The 22,051-nt window shown below is 39.4% G+C and overlaps 1 protein-coding gene across 2 annotated transcripts in view; it reads right to left on the minus strand.

Annotated features, from left to right (window-relative positions):
* Window positions 1-22,051, minus strand: part of ARNT2 (aryl-hydrocarbon receptor nuclear translocator 2) — a 173,591-nt gene that overhangs the window by 47,137 nt on the left and 104,403 nt on the right. For both annotated transcript variants that reach the window (XM_011983693.1, XM_011983694.1), the window contains 3 exons: window positions 4,582-4,658; window positions 3,065-3,199; window positions 697-771 (listed from right to left, as the gene is read on the minus strand). In XM_011983693.1, coding sequence (XP_011839083.1) covers window positions 697-771; window positions 3,065-3,199; window positions 4,582-4,658 — 287 coding nt within the window. The remainder of the gene's footprint in view (window positions 1-696; window positions 772-3,064; window positions 3,200-4,581; window positions 4,659-22,051) is intronic.

Here is a 22,051-nt window from a genome sequence, read left to right on the forward strand (position 1 = left end):
CACCATGCCTGGCTAATTTTTGTATTTTTAGTAGAGGTGAGGTTTTGCCACATTGGCCAGGCTGGTCTTGAATTCCTAGCCTCAATTGATCTGCCCACCTTGGCCTCCCAAAGTGCTGGGATTATAGGAATGAGCCACTGCACCTGGTCTTCACTTACCTTTAAATGACTGAGGAGAGAATCTACGTTCTTTAGCATGGATTAAGAGGCCTTTCACAACTTGGCTGTACCAGGCTCATTTATCACCACTGCCCACCTCCTCCAAGTCAGCCAGTGCCACTCCAGCCACTAGGAACTGCTTAGGATTCTCCCTTTTGTAACTCTAGGGCTGCCCCTTCAGTCTAGAATATTCACTTATTTATTCTATGCTCGTCCTTTAAGACCCATCCCAGTTGTTCTCTCCCCTGGAACAATTCCTCCCTCTTCCCCATGCAGTTATCCTCTCCAGCCTCTGTGCTCTGCAGTCTTTTTCTTCATGACCCTTTAGAGTTCTTCTCCTATTACATAGTACTTATTTACTGATGCATGTCTGTCTTCCCTACTAGACTGTGAGCGACTTCCTAGCAGGGGCCCTGAGTGAGGCCACAGGTAGGACCTTGCAGCCTGCCTGGCATATAGTAGGACTAATGTCCTGCCAGCCACATCCACAGGTGCCCAGACTATGCATCAGCTTTAAGTGGGCACTGGCAGTATGTACCTGCTGGAAGCCCTCACGCAGATGGCTCTGATCCTCAGGGTGGCAGAATTCCAAAATGTCCTTTCCCAGAAGATCCTAAATAAAAGAGACAAGCTTTAGTAATCCCAGATCCATTTGTAATTATTTACATACTCACCGTGAGACAACTGTTCATTTCCATCTCCTTTAACATCTCCTTTAACTCATCTTCTTTAGCCTGTCCCACCCCAGATTTGAAAAAAAAGTGAATGAAAAATTTTCCTGGGAGCCATCAGGGAACTGGCTTCTTGGTATTCATTCTAAGTTCCTTTGGCATGCTCAATATCAATTTCTAATTTGCTAAGGCACTACATCAGTAGCTTCAGAATGCAATTTTATTTTTATTTGTCTTGGAGAGGCAAACTGCAATAAACATATTTTAATAACATAAAAAGAAAGCAAAATAATAGCCTGAGGACAGATGTGTTGCTTATGAAAACTGGAATTATTTAAATGTGGAAATTGTAGCTCTCCTGTGGCTGAAGAAATGAGGTTATCATAAAATAACTGTACTTGTTAAAAGCCTGTTTACTATCTACCATCATTAGTCTATGCTACATTCAAAGGACATAGCATTAGTCCAAAAAAAATGTGTTTCACAATGAAACTGATCAGAATAAGATAAACTGTTTACAGGCAACTTCAAAAGTGTTGTAGTAAAGTGGTCCAATTAAAAGTGTATTTTTTAAATTTATTTTATGTTTTTTATTTTTCGAGATGGAGTTTCACTCTTGTGCCCCAGGCTGGAGTGCAATGGCGCGATCTTGGCTCACTGCAACCTCTGCCTCCCGGGTTCAAGCAATTCTCCTGCCTCAGCCTCCTGTAGCTGGGATTACAGGCACCTGCCACCATGCACAGCTAATTTTCGTATTTTTAGTAGAGACAGGGTTTCACCTGTTGGTCAGGCTGGTCTCTAACTCCTGACCTCAAGTGATCCACCCGCCTCAGCCTCCCAAAGTGCTGGGATTACAGGCATGAGCCACCATGCCTGATCAGGAAGTGTTTTAAACAGCAAAAGATTTAAACTAACTCATTGATCGCAATCCAAATCGGCAAATGGCCTAAGTGAATGCTGACACTGGCAGTGGAGGGGAAGTCCTATCTGCGTGCCAAGAAGCAACTGGATGCCCATGGGAAGTGCCACTGGATAAATGGGTCTGGCTGCCATCAGAGGTTGGGGTGAACTTGGAAACAAATCCATTTCTCCCTTTATTCCATCCAAGAATCCCAAGGTTTACATAAATCTAGACATGCAGAATCATATGCAGGGTCCTAATAGTTCTAGTTTGAACTGCTTCTAGTCCTAAAATATACATGCCATTAAAATACTCATATATACATATCTCAAAACTTTGTTCCTCAGAATAAACATCTTTTTTTCTTTATAAAAAAGCTTTTTATTTTTTAAATAAATTTAAATCTACAAAAAAGCTGATACTACAATACACTGCTATATATCCTTTATGTATATTCAATAATTATCAATATATTATCACATTTGCATTTTTCCGTCTTCATATATATGTATATGTTCATACACAGGCATGTATATACTTAATTTCTTACTGAACCATTTGAAATTAAATTGTAGACATCATGGCACTTCTCCTCAAAGTATTTTAGCATGCATCTCATAAAAATGAGATTATCTTACAAAACGACAATGTGCTATCATTTGCTATACTAAACCTAAGAAAATCAATAATTATTCAATGACATCACCCAATATTCTGTACATATTAACATTTCAATTGTCTCCCAAATGAATTTTCTATCAATCTGTCTTCAGGCCCAGGACACAATTAAGGCCCTTTTGTGGCATATCATTATTTTATCTCTTTGGTCTATTTTAATCTGGGACAATTGCTCCTGCCTTTTTGTTTCTCATGACATTGACTTTTTAAAAGAATCTAGAACACAGACCTAAAGACGTGCCACCTATATAAAAAAAGGTTTCCAAATGCACTTGAGAAACAAGAGGTTAGGCAAAATTAGGCAGGCATCTTTACCAGGCTTTGCAGAGTCTTCCACATTAATGAGCTTTGTAATGAATATTAATTAATAAGAGAGTCCCTTTTAATAGAACATCTTAACTCCAGTTTGTGAAAAATCAACTAGAGAAACATAACAGCGAGGGCAAAGAAGAAAGAGTCCATGTTAAGTGGCACAGGTGTTTACAACGTCCTTTCTTGCCTTGGAAGGATATCTATCATTCTATGCAGGCAGGGTATATTGGTCTTTATGATGTTTCTCCACATGGCCATTGTGTTGTATCTCAAATGAGGTAAGAATGTTTTTAAAACAATTAAATCTCTAGTCAATTGCCATGAGCTCAAAACTATCTACTGACCTGGGGTTGGTAGCCAATCACACTGATACATCTTGGATCCACAAATGTGATGATTCCATCAGAGTTATGCCGGGATAAGAACTCTGTGGGCACTGACATCCCATTCATGTCCATGCATACAGGAGAGCTGGTCACCTGGGACGGGGAAAATCCACAGTTGAGGTGGTGTTGACAGAGATGAGTTGGAGATGGTGACAGAGATGAGAAGAGTAATCCACGTGCATTTCACTTCAAAGATCTTTCCATGTCAGTCAGTACAATGACCCTAAACTGTTCAAATATCTATCCCTGATCACATCTTTAACTGTAACAGTTGGCCACTTTCTTTACATTTCTGAACTTCAGTTGCCTCATCAACCAATGGGAATAGTAAAACCTATAATCTCATAGGATGTTTGTGAGCCTTAAAAGGGATATTGCATGTTAAACCTTGGCAATTGCTCAAGTTGGTGCTCAATAAATGTTAATCCCTTTCTCTTCCCCTACCTTCCCTTTACTAAGGATGACAAATGAGCCTAAGGAACTAGTTAAAATACTTGGAGCATATATATTTGTGAATTGAATTTACCCAAATATTCTTTCTTCACCCATGTGCAAGCAATACCCAGCGTAGGTCATACATGGATGAAATTGCCTATTCATTTGTCTGAAAATGGTCAGAACTAGGAAACCAGGGACATGAGAGATTAGTGTATCTGAACCAGGTCTAGTATGTCTCTCCTCTTCGGGATGGGGAAGACCCTCAATGTCCTAGGGAAAATGAACAGTCCAGTTGAATGAGTAGTTACTGTGTGTGCCAGACATTGAGCAAATTTAACTTTCACACAATAAAAGACACATTCCCTGGCCTTGAGGAGCTTGCGGGGATGAGCATGCACTCAACTTACTACCTGCAACAGACAGTGAAAGAAGAGTAACTGAGGGTAGAGCTCAGTGCTATGAGAGCAGGGAGGAGAGAAGGATTGATTTAGACTAAGATCAGGGAGACATTTTAGTTGGGTCTTGAAAGATGAGCAGATAAGGAGGGTAAGGAATATTGAAAGGAGAAGAAGGGGAACAAGGAAATACCACGCAGAAGAAACAGCCTGTGACACCCCCAGAGGTGGGGGTTTATGGAAAGGGGAATGGTGCTGTGTGGGAACAAGATATGAGAGAGGAAGAAAGGAAGGAGATGGGGTTGTGATGATGAGCTTGGACTTTATCCCATAGACCCTGGGGAAACAGTCAAGGGGGTTAAGCAGGGATGTGATGTGAGTAGAATGCAAGTTCATGGCAACTGGCACAAGCATGGGGGATGAACTGATGCAACCCCTCAACTCAGCAAGAACTCTGCTTGCAGCTCACAGTCCCCTTCTCTTCTAGATTTGGCCTCAGCCTTGTCCCACAGAGTGAGACACGAAACCCAACAAATACCAAGAACACAGGTGATCAGAATAGGCATCCAAACCAACTGTCTTCTGCACTTTGTGGCAATAAGCCTTCATTTAAGATTAAAAAGGCTATGAATTTTTTCTTACCTGGAGTCTCCCAATTGCCACGAGGCAATATTTACTGCCTTGTCCCACATCAGCATCTTCTTCAGGTATGGTCATTCCTGAAATGGGAAATACCAGTGTCATCAACAATATGCCCAAGGTGAATGGGAAAGAAGAAAAGTGTCCACAATTTTATTTAAGCAATCGAAAATACAGTGAGTGTTGCCCATGCAGGACTGGGAAGCCAGCCAATGAATTAACCAGTTCCTCACTCAGTTCCTGCTTCTCTCTCTGCCTGATGTCTTTTGACAATTTTACGGTACATTATCATCTCCCTCTGTGGATGATGCAGAGGAAATTAAGGAAGATGAAATAGAAATAATTCTTCTGTACATTTGTACAACTTGGACAAAACGTTTATTTAGGATATTTCAGTAAGAAGCCAATATGGGTCTTTCAGCTTATGTAAATATCTCTGTTATCTGCTGACAAAGAATGAAACAAAGACCATCACAGGCAAAAGAAACACAAGTAAAAACCACTGAAGCTGGTTACTAACTTTCAGGCAAGGGAGCACAACCAGTGTTTCTCCTTGTGGGGGAAAGTCAGGGTTGTTTAAGGGCTAGAAAGGAGACATTGGTGATGGTTATGCTAAGCACTGAAAGCTAGTGCTCCAGATAGAAAGGAACTGGTTAAAACAATCCTCATTGTTCACTGGGGTTAAAAAACAGTTGTCTGTTTCGTCCAGTGTGGGTCTGGTATCTGGGGTCCCTCACAGTGCAAGGTTCTTGAACATCTGTAGCTGGTTAGAACTGTTGTAGTGAAAACAAGCATTCCTTTTTGATAACTCATAGGCAAATGCTGTTAAGTAGAAAATTTCCTTTTACACTGCATGACACTTAACGCAAATATTTCCACACTGGGTTGGACCAAGGGTTCACAGTGATAGAGTCACACAAGTACAGTGACAGCCCCTCACTCCAGACATTGATAAAGGCATGTTAAACATTACCATGGTTTTGTGAGCCAGAGAAATGTCACTCCCACTACACTACATTCCTGTCTTCTTTCCATCCTTGTTCCATCCACCCTCTGTAGGTGACCAGTCTCTTTCATTTCTGGTTTATCCTTACTGCATTTCTTTTGCACAAATGTGCAGATACAAGTACATTTTCTCATGTCCTCTTCCTTCTTCTATGAAGAGCTGTGTACTGTAAATACTCTTGGACTTTGCTTACTTCACTGAATAGTATGTCCTGGAATTCACACCATATGCATTCATACAGCTCTTCCTTAATTCTTTCTTATAACTGCACAGTGCTTCATCATATTGAAGTGCCATGGTTTATTCAACCACTAAATACTGGACATTTAGGTGATTCCAATATTTTGCAGTGAGAAACAATGCTGCAATGAATAACCTTGTGCATATGTGTTTTATTATCATCAGAAGTGTATCTTTGGAATGGATCCCTTGAAGTGGGATTGCTGGGTCAAAAGGTAAGCGCATATGTAGTTTTGTTTTGACAAACTTTCTTCCAGAAGGATTGCACCAATTTGCATTCCCACCAGGAATGCATAGGAAGTCTGCTTCCCCAAAGTCTTGGCCAACATAACGTGCTGTCACGTTACTTAATGTTTGTCAGTATGACAGGTGATAAATTATTTCTTAGTGTTGTCCTAATTTGCATTTCTCTAATTATGAGTGAGTTTGAACATTACTTCGTATGTTTGAGGACCATTTTTTATATCTTGTTTTTTAGTGAATTGTCTGCTACTGTCTCTTTCCCATTTTTCTATTTAGATCTTTTGCCTGTCCATTTTTAAGAGTTTCCTGTATTTGGGATATTAAATCTTTGTGGCATATGTTATGAATATGTTATTCCAGATGGTCTCCTGTCTTTTGACTTTGTGGTGATTTAAAAATTTCAAAAATTTTATGTGGTAAGATTTATCAACCTTTTATTACTTCTGGAGTCTGAGTCACAGTTAGAAAGCTATTTCTTACACAAAGCTTAAGGAAAAATTCACCCTTGCTTTCCTCTGATACTTTTATGGTTTTATTTTTCACGTTTGGATCCCTAATCCATTTGGAGTTATTCTTTTGGGAGTTATGGGATATCAATCTAATTTTATCTTTCTCTAAATGGCTGTCCAGTTGACCCATCAACATTTTCTTAAATTGCAGTGATTTGAGATGCCAACTTTATCAGATAATTTCCACACATGTTTGGGTCTAATTTTGGACTGTCTCTTCTATTCCACTGGCCAATTGTCTATTTAGGAACTAGTACCATACCATTTTAATTATAGAGGCTTTATTGTATGTTTTAATGTCTGGAAGGACTATTCCTTGTATTTTTTCTTGGCTATTCTTGAAGGTATATTTTTCCACAGGAACTTTGGTAGTACCAACTTATCTAACTCCATAAAACAGCTTGATTATATTTTTATTAGGATTACATTACATTTGTAAATTAACTTCAGGAGAACTGACATCTCCTGAAGTTATAATGTTGAGTTATCCTCCCAAGAACAAAGGATGTTTTCTCATTTGTTTAAACCTACTTTTGTGTCTTTCAGGAGTGTTTTCAAATTTTCCTTATATATACCTGTACTTTGTGTACTTATTAAAATTATTTCTAATTATTTAATCCTCTTTTTACTATTGTCAATGTGGCTTTCTCTACCATTATATCCTCTGCTTATTGTTTATGTATATGAAGGCTATTTTCATATATTAACTTAAATTATTTGTTTCAGTTTTATCACTGATTCACTAGGTTTTTCCAGGTGTACTATTATATAATCTGAAAATAGAGATAGTTTTCCTTTTTCTTTGTGCATTCTTTTGTCTCTAATTTCTCTTATTTAGTTGCATGGGATAATAAGTCTATTATAATTTTGAATAGTAGTAGAGATAGTGGGCATTATTGCCTTGTTTCTGATCTTAGCGGAAATGTCTCAGGGCTTGCTCCATTAAATACCACCTTTTGGACTAAGATACAACACGCATGCACACACATTTATCACATTAAGTAATCACCCCTCAATTATTGTTTAGCATTTTTGCAAATCTCTTTAATGCCTTGGTTAATAATGGACAGCTGGATTCTAGTATCTGCTCTGTACTCAATCTGTTACAATATGTTGTTTTAGTTGAGGTATATGAAGAAAATAGGGCCTCACATAGATACGGAAAAGGGAGAAAAGGGAGAAGCTTTTTCAGAATACTGAGTATATTCTCCTTTGGTATTTTTCCAAGTCTTGACAAGGGGTAGTTTCCTAAAGGCTAATTGTAATATAAAATCCAAAACTATATGAATGAATTTTTCATACTGTCATATTGTAACATTCAATACAATATTAAAATAGGTTAGTTTGTCTAACACTTTGGATGGATCTTTTACCCATCACATAATTTTACATATTATGTATTGGTCATTTGGAAAATAATAGTTCACCATTTTATACAGACCTTCTAAACGTTGACACATTGCATTACACAACATTAAAATATCGCACTCATTAATACCACTATGTATCTCATCAGAAACATCTCTAGATACTGGTCAAAATTATGGTGGCAGACACAAGCTTTCCAAAACTCAAATTTTTATTAGAAAACCTGAATTTTATCACTGACAACAAATACTGTCAACTGTTTTCCTTGAAGTGACAAGTTCAATTTGGTTTTTTTGAGAAAATATCTGCCAAATACATAAGTTGTAATAACCACCATTTGTTTGTTAGTCATTCTTTCAAGCAAAAACTATGTTCCATGGAAAAAACACCTAGTTCAGCTCACGGCCCAAAGGAAGCCTATGTGCTTTTCCCTGACACAATCCCCGTGCTTTGGTATGTGGAGAAGTCGCTTTATGCATGTTTTCCATTTGGGGTTTAATACAACTCATAAATTTATCGTCTCAACAGGGACATTCTTAAGTGAAGCTGGCATTTAAACATTTTAAAATTATTTTTTAATTGCAAGTGTGTAGTGATAAAGAGTACAACGACCACCAGGACAACTTGGTATCACTGCCTTGATTCACGCTAAGGCCCAGCAAGTTTACCCACCAATGCTTTTTACGCCATCAGTGCAAATGTTGACACACAGAAAAGGGCAAAAACATCTCAGTGTTATTATGAGAATAGTTTTAACTTTGTGTGCCCTTGAAGACATTTCAGAGATTCCCATGCTCCATGGACCACACCTTGAGAACTGCTGCTGCTCTATGCACTGCCATTCTCCAGAGTTTTATACCTCATCTCATCTTGTCTCTTTTTATATCGTTTTTCCATCGCCTCTATTTTTTTTTTTTTTTTTCTGAGATGGAGTTTCAGTCTGTGACTCAGGCTGGAGTGCAATGGTGTGATCTCTGCTCACTGCAACCTCCGCCTCCCGGGTTCAAGCGATTCTCCTGCCTCAACCTCCTTAGTAGCTGGGATTACAGGCACCTGCCACCACACATGTCTAATTTTTGTACTTTTAGTAGAGACAGGGTTTCACCATCTTGTTCAGGCTGGTCTTGAACTCCTGGCCTCGTGATTCACCTGCCTTGGCCTCCCAAAGTGCTGGGATTACAGGCATGAGCCACCACGCCCAGCCATTGCCTCTATTTCTAACCATACATTTATAAGACCCAAGACTACGTCTCCAGTCAAGATGTTCCTTTGTAGCTCTAGATCTTGCCTTCACTTACCTACTGAAAATGTGTACCTCAGTCTCACAGATCTTTCAAAATCGTGCCCAAATCTTTCTACCAAAACATCCTCGTCTTTCTACTCTCCATGGAAAAGACCACTAGTGACCCATCTCATTTACATTCTCTCCTTCCATGCTAAGGAACCTTGATTCATTCAGAGTGGCAATGTGCCTGCTCCATTAGAGTTAGAAGGTGTTCAGTTGACATGGCTCTGTCCTATTAGATGGATGCAGAAGTCATGAGCATGGCTTTTGGGAACACTCCTTTCCATATGAAACACAGGTATGACCGGGGAGCACTAGCAGCCATCTCGAAAGGCAGGAAAGCCAGGGCCACACAATAAGGATTGTGGAGTGAAAGCTGGCAGAATGAGTCCTTGGTTACATCACAGAGCCATTGTACTAAATCTAGACTGTCTACCTTTGGATATAAAATAGATTTATTTAAGGCTCTGATAATTGGGATTTTCTGTTATATGCAGCAAAACTCAATCACTTACTGGTATACATCCTAATCTCTATTAGAAGCATCACTACCAGCAGTAACATTTGTCATTTAATTAGACTGACCAGCAGCCAAACCTATGTCTTACTTAAAAGAAATCCTCCTTTACGAGTGATTATGGTGGAAGACAATATACTAGCTTCCACTCTGGAAGTCAAAGAAGCTAGATTTTACCTCCCTGCATCCTTCTGGGGTGAATGGATGGTTCAAATTCATCAGCAGAACAAAGCACAGTGTCCTGAGCAGGCTGCTGCTACTAACAGATATTCCCTGGGCTTCATGCTTCTTTAACCCATGGAAGCTGCCTAGGTTTCTGTTCATTTTCCAAAGCCAGTCCCCTTTGACTGATGGGAGTCATTAACATTTATCTAAGAATTCTCTTTTTGCTTATGACTACTAGAGTTGTCTTCTGTTATGTATTAGTGACTGCATATCTCAGGTTAGAAATCTCAGCATCATCCTGCACTATTCCTTCCTCTCACCAGTTACACATCAATGGACACCAAACCTGTCTGCTTCAACTTCACAGTTAGCTCTCCAATCATCTGCTCTCTGCCCCGTTGTCTATATCACTCCTAGAAGTTGGCCACAACATTTCTCTGTGGGAAATAAACATAAATCAAAAGTCTTCATTCTGGCACACATGGCTCTTCATGACACTTACCGTGTACCTAAAGTTCCTCCAAACACCAAATACCAGTCAGGACTTACAGGAACAGCACGCATGTGCCTTTAAGGATGTCCAGTTTCTTGCTCCTCAGGAATTTAAAGAAATCTGCCCTCTTTCAAGAGGACCAGCTGATTCTAGAATGATGAGTTGGGCTTGGCAGCAGCACACTCAGCTGACTAAAGAGCTGGCTCTGAAAGCACAGAACTAACTTACAGTAGCAGCAGCAAACGATAAGGAAGAAGGTGTTCTCTTGCTCAGTAGATGGACAAGGGTCACTGCCCCAAGGTCTGAGATGAAGGAAGATAGGATTCCACATGGCAATGGAGTTTCAGGGTAGGAGGTGTCCTTAGAGGACACTGAGCCCAACACCCTCATGAGACTTCAATCCCATGTCCATCTATTGCTGCTTGAATTCTTCCAGTGGTGGGGTGGTCACTACACCCCCAGACAACTCAGTCTATCTGTCTCCTTGAAGATTTCACCTGCTGGTCCTGGACTTGCCCTTAGAGTCATACATTCTTCTGCTGTGTAGCCCTTTAGACAAGTGAAGAGTATGACTGAGTTTCTGAGTCTTTTCTGTTCTTGGACAAACATCCTTTCATCATTTAAACTGTTCCTCCTACAAAAATGGTCTGCTTCTCTATATTCTTGTCACATTTCTGAATATGTTTCTGATTGCCTCTATTTCCCTAAAATGTGGTGCCCACAATACTTTAGATATGATCATTACAGAGGTCTTTCACATCCTCTGGTCTGTCAGCCTAGCTTACTGATAGCAAATGAAGTGCATTCAGGAAGCAAGTTGTGAGTTATGCTGACAGTTCCCCATAACCAGAGCACTTTTATTTAGTTGTTGCTTTTTAAATCACAATGGAGTTATGCTTCTAGCCAAGATGAAATAGCAGATCAGATTTACCTTCTCGTCAGAAACAAACACACAAAAACAAAAGAAAAAAACAAAACAAATACAAGAAATGATGGTTTAGAAGACACTAGATATCAGGCAATGAACAACAGCAATCCCTGAGAAATGGGTAACAAATAAGACAAGTCGGTGACTGCCCCCAGCTCACAGCCATAAGAGAGTTCTCCAGCCAGCAACTTAAATTTCACAATGTGTGGCATCAAATAAAAAATTACCAGGCATGCAACAAAGCTGGAAAATACAACCCATAATGAAGGAAAACAGACCAAGCTGCCAAAACATGACGCAGAACTGACACAGATTTTAGAACTAGCAAACAACACATTAACACAGTTATTATAACTGTATTCCATATGTTCTAACAGTTAAGTAGAGCTATGGAAGAAGCAAAAAGACCCAAAGCAAACTTCTGGAGATGAAAGCTACAATGTCTGACATTTAAAAAATGTACTGGATGGGGCTGGGTGTGGTGGCTTACGTCTGTAATGCCAGCACTTTGGAAGGCCGAAGTGGGCAGATCACCTGAGGTCACGAGTTCAAGACTAGCCTGGCCAACATGGTGAAACCCCATTTCTACTAAAAATACAAAAATTAGCTGGGCATGGTGGCACGTGCCTGTAATCCCAGCTACTCAGGAGGCTGAGGCAGGAGAATCCCTTAAACCCGGGAGGCAGAGATTGCAGTGAGCCGAGATCAGGCCACTGTACTCCAGCCTGGGCAGCGAAGCGAGACTCCATCTCAAAAATAAAATAAAATAATAAAAAATTAAAATGTACTAGAGGGTATTAATTGCATATTAGACAAAGTAGATGACATAGCAATGGAAACAATCCAAAATGAATGATAGAAAGTAATAAAAAGTTCTTTTTCAATAAAATGAGTATCAGTGATCTCATTGGAAAACTTGAAGTGGCCTAATACACTTAAAGTGTGTGAAGGAGGAGGGGAGGAACATGGAAAAACATTTGAATAAATAATGGCTGAAAATTTTCCATATTTGATACAAAGTATAAATCTTTGATAGAAAGTATAAAGTGGACTGACATCCCATCATGAGGCAGGATACTGTCAGCTTGAAATGAGAATGAGCTCACACAGAATTGCCCACTGTGGCAGGGGCTGAAATGAATTGGGCCACATGGATATGAAAGTGGAAGTGGACACCCCAAGGACCTGTTAGAGTGATCTAATCTCTCTGACCCTCTGTTACCTTATACATAAAATGGGTATCAGAATGCTTACCTTATGGGATGCTAGAAAGATGTGTGTGGAGCACCCCACCTGAGCCCTGAATGTCAGCTTTCTTCTCATTTACCTGATCTGCTTCCCCAGTTGCTAGTAAACATGTATGTTTGTGGGCAAAGAAGGCAAGAGGCACAAATGCACTTTTCTTTTCTTTTTTTTTTTGATCGGATCTGGCTCTGTTACCCAGGCTGGAGTGCAGTGGCGCGATCTTGGTTCACTGTAGTCTTGACCTCCCAGGCTCAAGCCATCCTCCTATGTTTGCCTCCTGAGTAGCTGGGACCACAGGCACGTGCCACTACACTGGCTAATTTTTTTGTATTTGTAGAGATGGGGTTTCACCATGTTGCCCAGGCTGGCACAAATGCACTTTTGTCATACTTAGGAATCAGGAATCAATGCCACAGGTCAGATAGGAAGCAGAGAAAACAGCATAAAGAACCCTCTAATCCAACTGGCATAAAGAAAGTGATGTTTTTCTCAGTCCTATCCTTTGGAGGGATCTTTCGGTATTAGGGTCTGACTAGCTAAAACTTTAGACCATCTACCTAGAGATAACAAACTCCAGTTCCTTCATTTATTCCTCATTCAGTGAGCATCGATGGAGAACTTCCACAGACTTTTTTTAAATACCCATACATTTTCTTTATATTCCTTCAATGAAGGGTTGAAGTTAGATTCCTTTGCAAATATTTTGACCAAAAAAATACAGTGGAAGTGACATTGTGTGACTTCTAGACTAGCAGCTCAGATATTGAGGAGCAGAAATATGCCATCCTACTGCACCCTGTCTAATTCCTAACACACAAAATCTATGAATATAATAAAATAGTGGTGGTTTTATGCAAATCAATTAAAAAAAATCTCAATTGTAAGGTTCATCAGCCTAGAAGTGGATAGAAAGAGACTTGATGGGGGCCCTAAGATACCAGTCCTTTAAGCACATAAGGGAGTTCATTTGTAAGAATGCATTTTAATCAACCCAGTAGAATAATGTTAAAATAACAAGTTGGCTTTACTGAAGTGTAGTGGGAAAGCTGCAACTTATTAAAAAAGTTTTGTTTAGTTGTGAATGAGATTCAAGTGTGTATATGTAAAATTTCCGGAATATCTTCAGTAAATCCAAATTCATTAAAGGAATGAATGCTTTATATGCCTAAATGTGATGTTCTCAGGACACTGGGCTCAGCTTCCCCATGGAAGGGATGTCATCTAAGTCAGAACAGCCAGCATTTGTAAAGGAGGCCCTGACACCAACCCTCACCAGCAGCCACAGAGATCCAACTGCCAGTGAACCTGTGGCCATTGCCACTCATGTGAACAGGGTCTTGACGGATGACTGTAGGACGCAGTAGGGGAGGGCTCTGGCATTAGCAGGTGGAAAAGATTTAGGATTAAGTTCACACATTCTACTTGTGTCAAAATGCCTCTATGACAGGGCAGGACTGTGCAATCTCCATATTGTCATCTGGATATTGGATGTTTTTTTATCTTCCAAGCATTGCTTACACAATATCCTCAAACAGTACATGACCTTTAAAAGTGGTTTGTACTCTTACTACTCAATAATAAAAACACAAATATCCTCAATTTAAAAATGGTCAAGATGGATTAAAGATTTAAATGTAAGACCTAGAAGAAAATCCTAGGAAACACCATTCTGAACATCAGCCTTGGGAAAGAATTTATGACTAAGTTCTAAAAAGCAATTGCAACAAACAAGTTAATAAGTAGGACCTAATTAAAAGAAAGAGTTTTTGCAAAGAAAATGAAACTACCAACAGAGTAGGCAGACAGCCTACAGAATGAGAGAAAATATTTGCAAACTATGCATCTAACAAAGGTCTAAGATCCAGAATCTATAAGGAACTTAAACAGTTCAACAAGTAAACACCAAATAACCCCATTAAAAAGTGAGTAAAATATATGAACAGACACTTCTCAAAAGAAGACATCAAGTGGCCAACAGGCACATGAAAAAACGCTCAACATCACTAATCATCAGAGAAATACCAAACAAAACCACAGAGATACCATCTCACACCAGTCAGAATGGGCATTATTAAAAAGTCAACAAACAACAGATCCTGGCAAAGCTGCAGAGAAAAGGGAATGCTTATACGCTGTTGGTGGGAATGTAAATTAGTTCAGCCACTGTGGAAAGCAGCAGTTTGGAGAGTTCTCAAAAAACTTAGAACTACCGTTTGACCCAGCAATCCCATTACTGGGTATATATCCAAAGGAAAACGTAAATGTTCTACCAAAAAGACATGTGCCCTCATCACAGCACTATTCACAATAACAAAGACATAAAATCAATCTAGGTGCCCATCTACAGTGGACCAGATAAAGAAAATGTGGTACATATACACCATGGAATACTACACGGCCATAAAAAGGAATGACATCATGTCCTCTGCAGCAACATGGATGCAACCGAAGGCCATTATTGTAAATGAATTAATGCAGAAACAGAAAGTCGTATACCACATGTTCTTGCTTATAAGTGGGAACTAAACACTGGGTACTCATGGATATAAAGATGGCAACAATAGACACTGGGATTACTAGACGGGGGAGGGAGGAGGGCAAAGATTTCAAAACTAACTATTGGGTACTATATTCACTATATGGGTGATGGGATCAACCATACCCTAAACCTCAGCATCAGCAACATACCCAGGCAATAAACTTGCACATGTACCTACTGAATCTAAAATAAAAATTGAAATTACAAAAAAATACAATGAGCAAAGGATCTGAATATTACTCCAAAGAAGACATACAGGTGGCTAATAAGTACATGAAAAGATGCTCATTATCATTCATCATTAAGCAAACAGAAATCAAAACCACAGTGAGATATCCCTTCACGCCCATTAGTATGGCTATCATAATTTACAAAAATGCAATAATGTGTTAGTGAAGATACGAGAAACTGGAACACCACACACTGCTGGTGGAAATGTAAAATGGTGCGACTACTTCAGAAAACAGTCTAGCAGTTTCTCATGAGGTTAAAGGTGGAGCTACCACATGACCCAGCAATTCCATTCCTAGGTCACATCCCAGAGAAATAAAGCTATATGTCTGCATAAAAACTAGACTCTTGACTATTGTGAATTGTGCTGCAATAAACACGGGGGCATAGATGTCTCTTTGATACACTGATTTCCTTTCCTTCAGATAAATATCCAGTAGTGGGATTGCTGGATCATGTGGTAGTTCTATTTGTGGTTTTCTGAGGAATTTCCATACTGTTCTCCTTAGTGGTTGTACCAATTTACATTCCCAACAACAGTGTATAAGAGTTTCCTTTTCTCCACATCCTTGCCAACATTTATTATTAATATTTTTTGTCTTTTTGATAATAGCAATCCTAGAAGGGGTGAGATAATACCTCATTGTGATTTTGGTTTGCATTTCCCTGAGGATTAGCAGCACTAAGATAATTTTTTTCATACATTTGAGCATTTTGTTCATATATTTGTTGGCCATTTCATACTCAATCTTCGAAGATATTTTCCAGTGACTGGATTTGGTTTTTCATGTAGATAATCATGATATCTCCAACAATGTAAATTCTGTCTTCCATTTCTTTTCCACCTCTTAAGTAATTATATTTTATTTCCTTACCTTATTGCCTTGGAAATTCCAAAACACTGTTGAATAACAATGAGCATTCCTCTCAGATTCTTCACTTTTCTGAGAACCCTTCTAATATTTAGCCACTCTGCATAAGATTTTAATTATGGTTTCAACTGTGTGTTTTATCTACGTTAAGAAAATACATTTCTATTATTAGTTTAGAAAGATATTTCTCCATTAAAAATTAATACCTAAACTTATATTTTGTCAATAGTTTTTTTTCTTGAATTATTTACATTAGCAGATTTCCTAATGATAAACTACCCAAGCATTTTTGTCATTAGTATGTATTTCTATAACTATTAATTTGATTTGTTAGTATTGTACTTAATATGTTTATCCTAATACATGAAACTGGGTTCATAGTTTGTATGTTTTTGTTTCAAAGTTGTGCTAACTTCACAAATCAGTCTACTTTCTAACTTTTCTCATGCTCTGGAAGTGTTTAAATAATTTGCCCATAAAGCTTTCAAGGCCTGGAACCATTTGGGGTGCAGTTCTTTGTCAGTTTTCTCAATTTTTTGCCTAGCTTTGATCTTTTCTCATTTAAAAAAACAAAGAAAAAAATTTTTTTAAATTCAAATTTGGTTACATACTTCCTTCCAGGAATTAACTTTCTTTTGAAACGTTTTAACACATAAAAATCTAAGTTACGCACACTATTTGTTCATAAATTTTTAAACTTTGTTAAATTTATTTATTCTTAATATTCATTTACTTTCATTCTTTTTAAAATTACAATTAAACTTGTCAGGGATTTTCTCTTTTACCAGTCTTGATGAAGAATTATTTATCAATTGGGTAATACTTTGGTTTTCTAATTTAATTTTTCTTATTTTTACTTCTTTCATTAATTCCTTCCTCTCAGTTTGCCTATGGCATTCTATTATTCTTTTTCTATTTTCATTAGTTAATAATTCATAAGTAAAATTTTTAGTTTTCCCACATTTAGTTTTCCCACATTTAATAATGAAAACATTTTAAGCCACAGCTTTCTTCTAAACATTGTTTTGGTCACATCCCCTTATACATCCAGTAACCATATTGGAGATTGGGACATCAACATACGAATTTTTGGAGGTACACAAATACTTTATATGTTTATTCTTGCCCTTTTGTCTACCAGGTCAGGCATGGCATGCGTACAGCACAGGAACTGAGAGAACCTGCTCCTGTATCCATAGCAGGCATCACGGATTGATCATGGACATCTTCCCACTAGTTACAGAAGCAGATCCTAAACAGTTAATCAGAACATATCATGAAATCAAACCTACTTGTCATTAAAAATATTTAGTGTTTTAATATAAAGTTATATAAATTCTCTCAATAATAATTAGATTAAAATTTTAAGTAGTGAGATTGGTAAACCTGGGTACCTTCTGGTGAGGTACTACAGGGAGTATAACCGGAAGATGCCAAGAGGAATTTAGTTGCCATTCACCAAAATTCCTGCTGTGTTCTAAGCTCTGTGTTCAGAAGTTTAAATAATATGGTCCTTGTTCTCTTGGACTGCCAGATAAGCAGGGGAGACAAATAGATGCAAAAATGGCCATAATACAAAGTAGGAAGTGAGAAAGTCCATACAAACCAAGTGGTTGGGAAGCTGGTAGCAGAACTGGTGAAGGTTCTTTGGAGCAGGACTCATCAGAATTGGCCTTTGTACATTTGGTGGGACCAGCAGAGCCTGTGGAAAGAGTGCTCTGGGCTGTGGATGAAAGAGTGCTCTAGGTTTAAGGGGGAGGGAGGGGCAGTGTCATGTGATGATGGCTCTGGCACAGTTACAATGAACATCACCCTGAGGCCACCAGCTTGAGACTTTGAGCACCCCTGCAGTCAGGTCAGGGCAGAGGCTCCTCCATAGCCTGTCATGTAAGATAAATGCCCACAAAAGCACTTCACTCATCTGGAAATTACCCCTTTACCAATCTCAGCTGACCAGAACAAGGTCTCTGCGCAGCAGTGACAGATGCCCCAGAGGCCAAGCACTAAAACCTAGATGCTTCACTCAGTAAAGTCTGCTGGTTCCTGACTCACAGCCTGTTTTGCTTCCTTTTACCCATGATGCTGGTATAGGAGTTAAGAAGAAATTATTTAGGCAGATAGCGGGGGTAAGGAAGTCCTCAGTAAGGGTTTCCTTTTAATGAAAAGCAGCTCCCAAATCATTTTCTTTTCTAACAAAGAACAGCCTGTAAAATTGAGCTGCAGACATAGACAGGGAAGCTGGAGGCTTGCACGGGTGAATGCCAGCAGCTGTGTCAATAGGAAAAGGGTACCTGGGGGCTAGACATGTCCAATATGGTGGCTCCATCTTCCCTTTTCCTTGTCAACCAGGTGTACAGTAAGGGGCAGGCAACATGGCACCGGCCAAGTAGAGATCCCATTTGCATAATAAAAGATTAGAGTGGGGTAGTCACTTTCCTGGCAAGCTATGTAAATGTCACACCTGATCCAACCAATCTTTAGGCCTTGTGTAAAACAGACACTGGCTCCTCAAGCCTGTCTATAAAAGCCTGTGCACTCTGCCAGTCCCACTCGGGTGTCCCTCTCTCTCGCAGGAGAGAGAACTGTTCTCCTTTCTCTTTCTTTTGCCTATTAAACCTCTGCTCTTAACCTCACTCCACAGGCCTGTGTCATTGATTTCCTCAGCATGAGGCAACAAACCTCGGGTATGTACCCCAGACAACCATGCTGCTTCAATGCCAGCAAGTTGTGCTGTTTGGTTTTCTAGACTATAAAAGGATGTGATTGGATTGGGTCAGTGTAAAAGCAGACATGCAGAGAGAAACAAGAAGTGTCAGCTACCAGCAGGAGGTAGGACAGCGAATCCTTACATAAAAAGATATAAAAATAACTGAAAAACAAACAACAAACAAAACAACAAATGCCACAGGGACATGGGCTGAAAAGCTTTATGTACTTGGAAAAACCCTGAGGACATCTCTGAATGGAGAGCTCTGCATTTGTAATGAGCGCTCTGAGTAAGCAGGGAAAGAGGAAGGCATGTCCAGGGTCTTTTATTTAAGCAGACAAAAAAAATCCTGTGTGATGCAAGACAACATAAGCAAAATTAAAAGACAAAGACAGGTTGAACGAAAATCTTTGTAGCGCATACAGTAATCAGACAGCTAACCTTCATAATGTTTTAAAGACCTCAGAGGAGAAAATCAGAAAAGCACAAATCACACAGTAGCAAAACGGGCACACGGTATGAACAGGCAATTCACTAGGAAATACAGACAGCAAATATATCCAGGGAAGATGCTCAATTTCACTAAAGAAGAAAATCTAATTTAAAATATGTCATTCTTCTCCCCCACAAACTATCAGACTGGCAAAACTGACAAAAGAATAAAAACATCTAGAGTTAGTATTGTAACAGTGAAACAGCAAAATAATGAACATAACTGACTCCATTTTTGCTTAAGAGGTGTTTATCCATTCCTGCCAGTAGGCTAGGAAGATTTTAGAACACTGACATAATGATTGCAAAAAACAGCAATCAAGTGTTTTATAAAACTAACTCTGGGATTAAAGGAGAAATATGCAAACAACTATGTTTTTGTTAAAGATTTGTAGGAGCATTGTGACCTGACCAAAGACAAAGAAGTTCTCAACCTCGTTGGATCCTTGCTCCCAGATGTCTGCAGTAGTCCTTTACCTCTTGATCCTACCCACCTCCTCTTCCTCCTGCCCTGAATGTAGAAAGAGCCTAAAATTTGTCCTGGCTTCAGATGGTACTTTAGGATGCTGATCTACCATCTTCCTGATTTGTTGGCTCTCTTAATAAACCTGCTTTTCCTCCCACTAAATCTTGTCTCTCCTGTATGGCTTTTGAGCAGAGAACAGCTGAACCTGGGTTCAGGTACAGTAGGAGTGTGGGAAAAAAGGTATACCTATCCTGTTTGGCAGGGTAACTACCAAAACTTAAATGTATCATTCCTACAGCCCTTCTTAGCTATCTTCAGAAATACCAGTATTTATGGATAAAGATTCACATGTGAGGACGTCCACTGCAGCAAGAGCTGCAGACCGAAAACAACATTCATGTCCCCAGTGGAGAATGGTTGGCAGAATATTATGCAGCCATTTAAAGGAACAAGGTAGAATGAACAAGCCATTTAAAGGAACAAGGTAGAAAGGAACAAGGTAGAATGAATGGAACAAGGTAGAATGAATTAATACAAATCTGTATTCATTTGGAAAGGTATTTATGACATCTACAAGAAGCTAAAAGACCATGTAATAAAATATACATGAGCTCTATTTTTTAAATACAAAAGTCTAGAATGAGAAGCACTGGGATATTGTCAATTAGTTTTTAAGGGTTGGACTAGGGTAGGAAGGGGGACTGTTCATAACCTTTTAAAAATTTAAAAGCAAGTTTACAAGTAATTTTTACTTTATTTTGCATAGTTTTTTATATCTTTCAAGTTTCATTAATGAACATGAGCCATATTTGTAATCATTTTCTTAAAAAGACAAAAAAATAAAAAAAGGTAAGCAATGATGTTTTGGTACTTAAAAAGTTACGCTTTGCAGAGTTGGGAAATTTTCTCACGTTGTACCTCATTCTCAAACAATGCCAGAAACACGAGTGTGGTGTACTATTCCGACTCTAGAACCCTGCCCCTCAATGATCAAATTAAGAGATAACATGCCTGATGATGGCAGGAGTTTAATTCTAAAACATTTGGCAGACTTGTAGCATTTCTTTCCAAATTTACTGCCACTAAATCATGGAAATGAACAAGCATCTTCCTTTGCCTAAAGGGGAAGTTGCAAATGAGTATTTTCTGTACAAACTTGGACTTAAAAGACAGAGCTTCATTTCCAATAAATCAGAATCTGTAAACACAGTGTTTGCTACAGGGCCATAAAAATAAAGACACAGTGAGGTGAAAAGAGAACATCAGGAAAATGGAATGAGGGGGCACAACAACTGTCCCTTTTGGGGCCTCTTTAGTAAAGACAGAAGTGGGTCAGGAGGCCCCCAGGCTCCTGCCCACTGTGTGCTTCTGAGTTAGCTTCATCTTCACTGGCACAGGAGCAGTGGGATTCAGTGGGAACACAGCTGGTAATTTCTTAAGGGAGGCAGAGGAACCTAGAACCTTGAATGCTTTCCTTGCCTTAGCTGTGGAACTTACTGTTATTTTCAACTTTCAGTTGTAAAAAATTCACAGAAACCATGACATGCTTCATTGGCTGGCTTCTCCTCCATGTCCCACTTCTAGAAGCTGAAAATGCCCCTCAGAGCAGGATGGGCATCTGAAGGGTAGGGCTGTGTTGCAGTCCATCTGCCACCCAACCAGTTTTGGGGCTACAACATTACCCAACTTTCCATTACCACATTTCTGCCTGGGGCACCCTGGGCAGGCTTGTGTTGACCGTTCCTTCATGACTTTTAAAATTTGCCAACTCTTAATCCATCACAGTGGCCTTTCCAGTAGCCCCTGCATCCTTATCCTGCTATCACTTCTCACTGCCATCAGTGTCCTTCCACTTCCTGCTCCACACTCTTCCCCGTAAGGATCAGTCTCCACCTGCCCCTGCTCCCCTTTCCCAAATTAACCAGTTCCCAAATGAGTTCCTTCCACTCAGCACCTGGGAACTGTATTCCATCTTCTATTGGCTGTCTACGTCTTGAGGGCTCTGTGCTCTGGTCTGCCCCCACGGCCCTCCCTGGCTGTCAATCCCCTCCCCAACAGAGGCTGCTCCTTTCTCCAATAGCCCCTGGCCATTGGACCAGGTCGCTCCTCCCCGGTACTGCCTCCACACAATGCTTCTGTTATTGGTGCTCAAAAGTCTCTTGTTGCA

This window comes from Mandrillus leucophaeus, unplaced genomic scaffold, assembly GCF_000951045.1.
Source record: "Mandrillus leucophaeus isolate KB7577 unplaced genomic scaffold, Mleu.le_1.0 Scaffold254, whole genome shotgun sequence".
NCBI lineage: Eukaryota > Metazoa > Chordata > Mammalia > Primates > Cercopithecidae > Mandrillus > Mandrillus leucophaeus.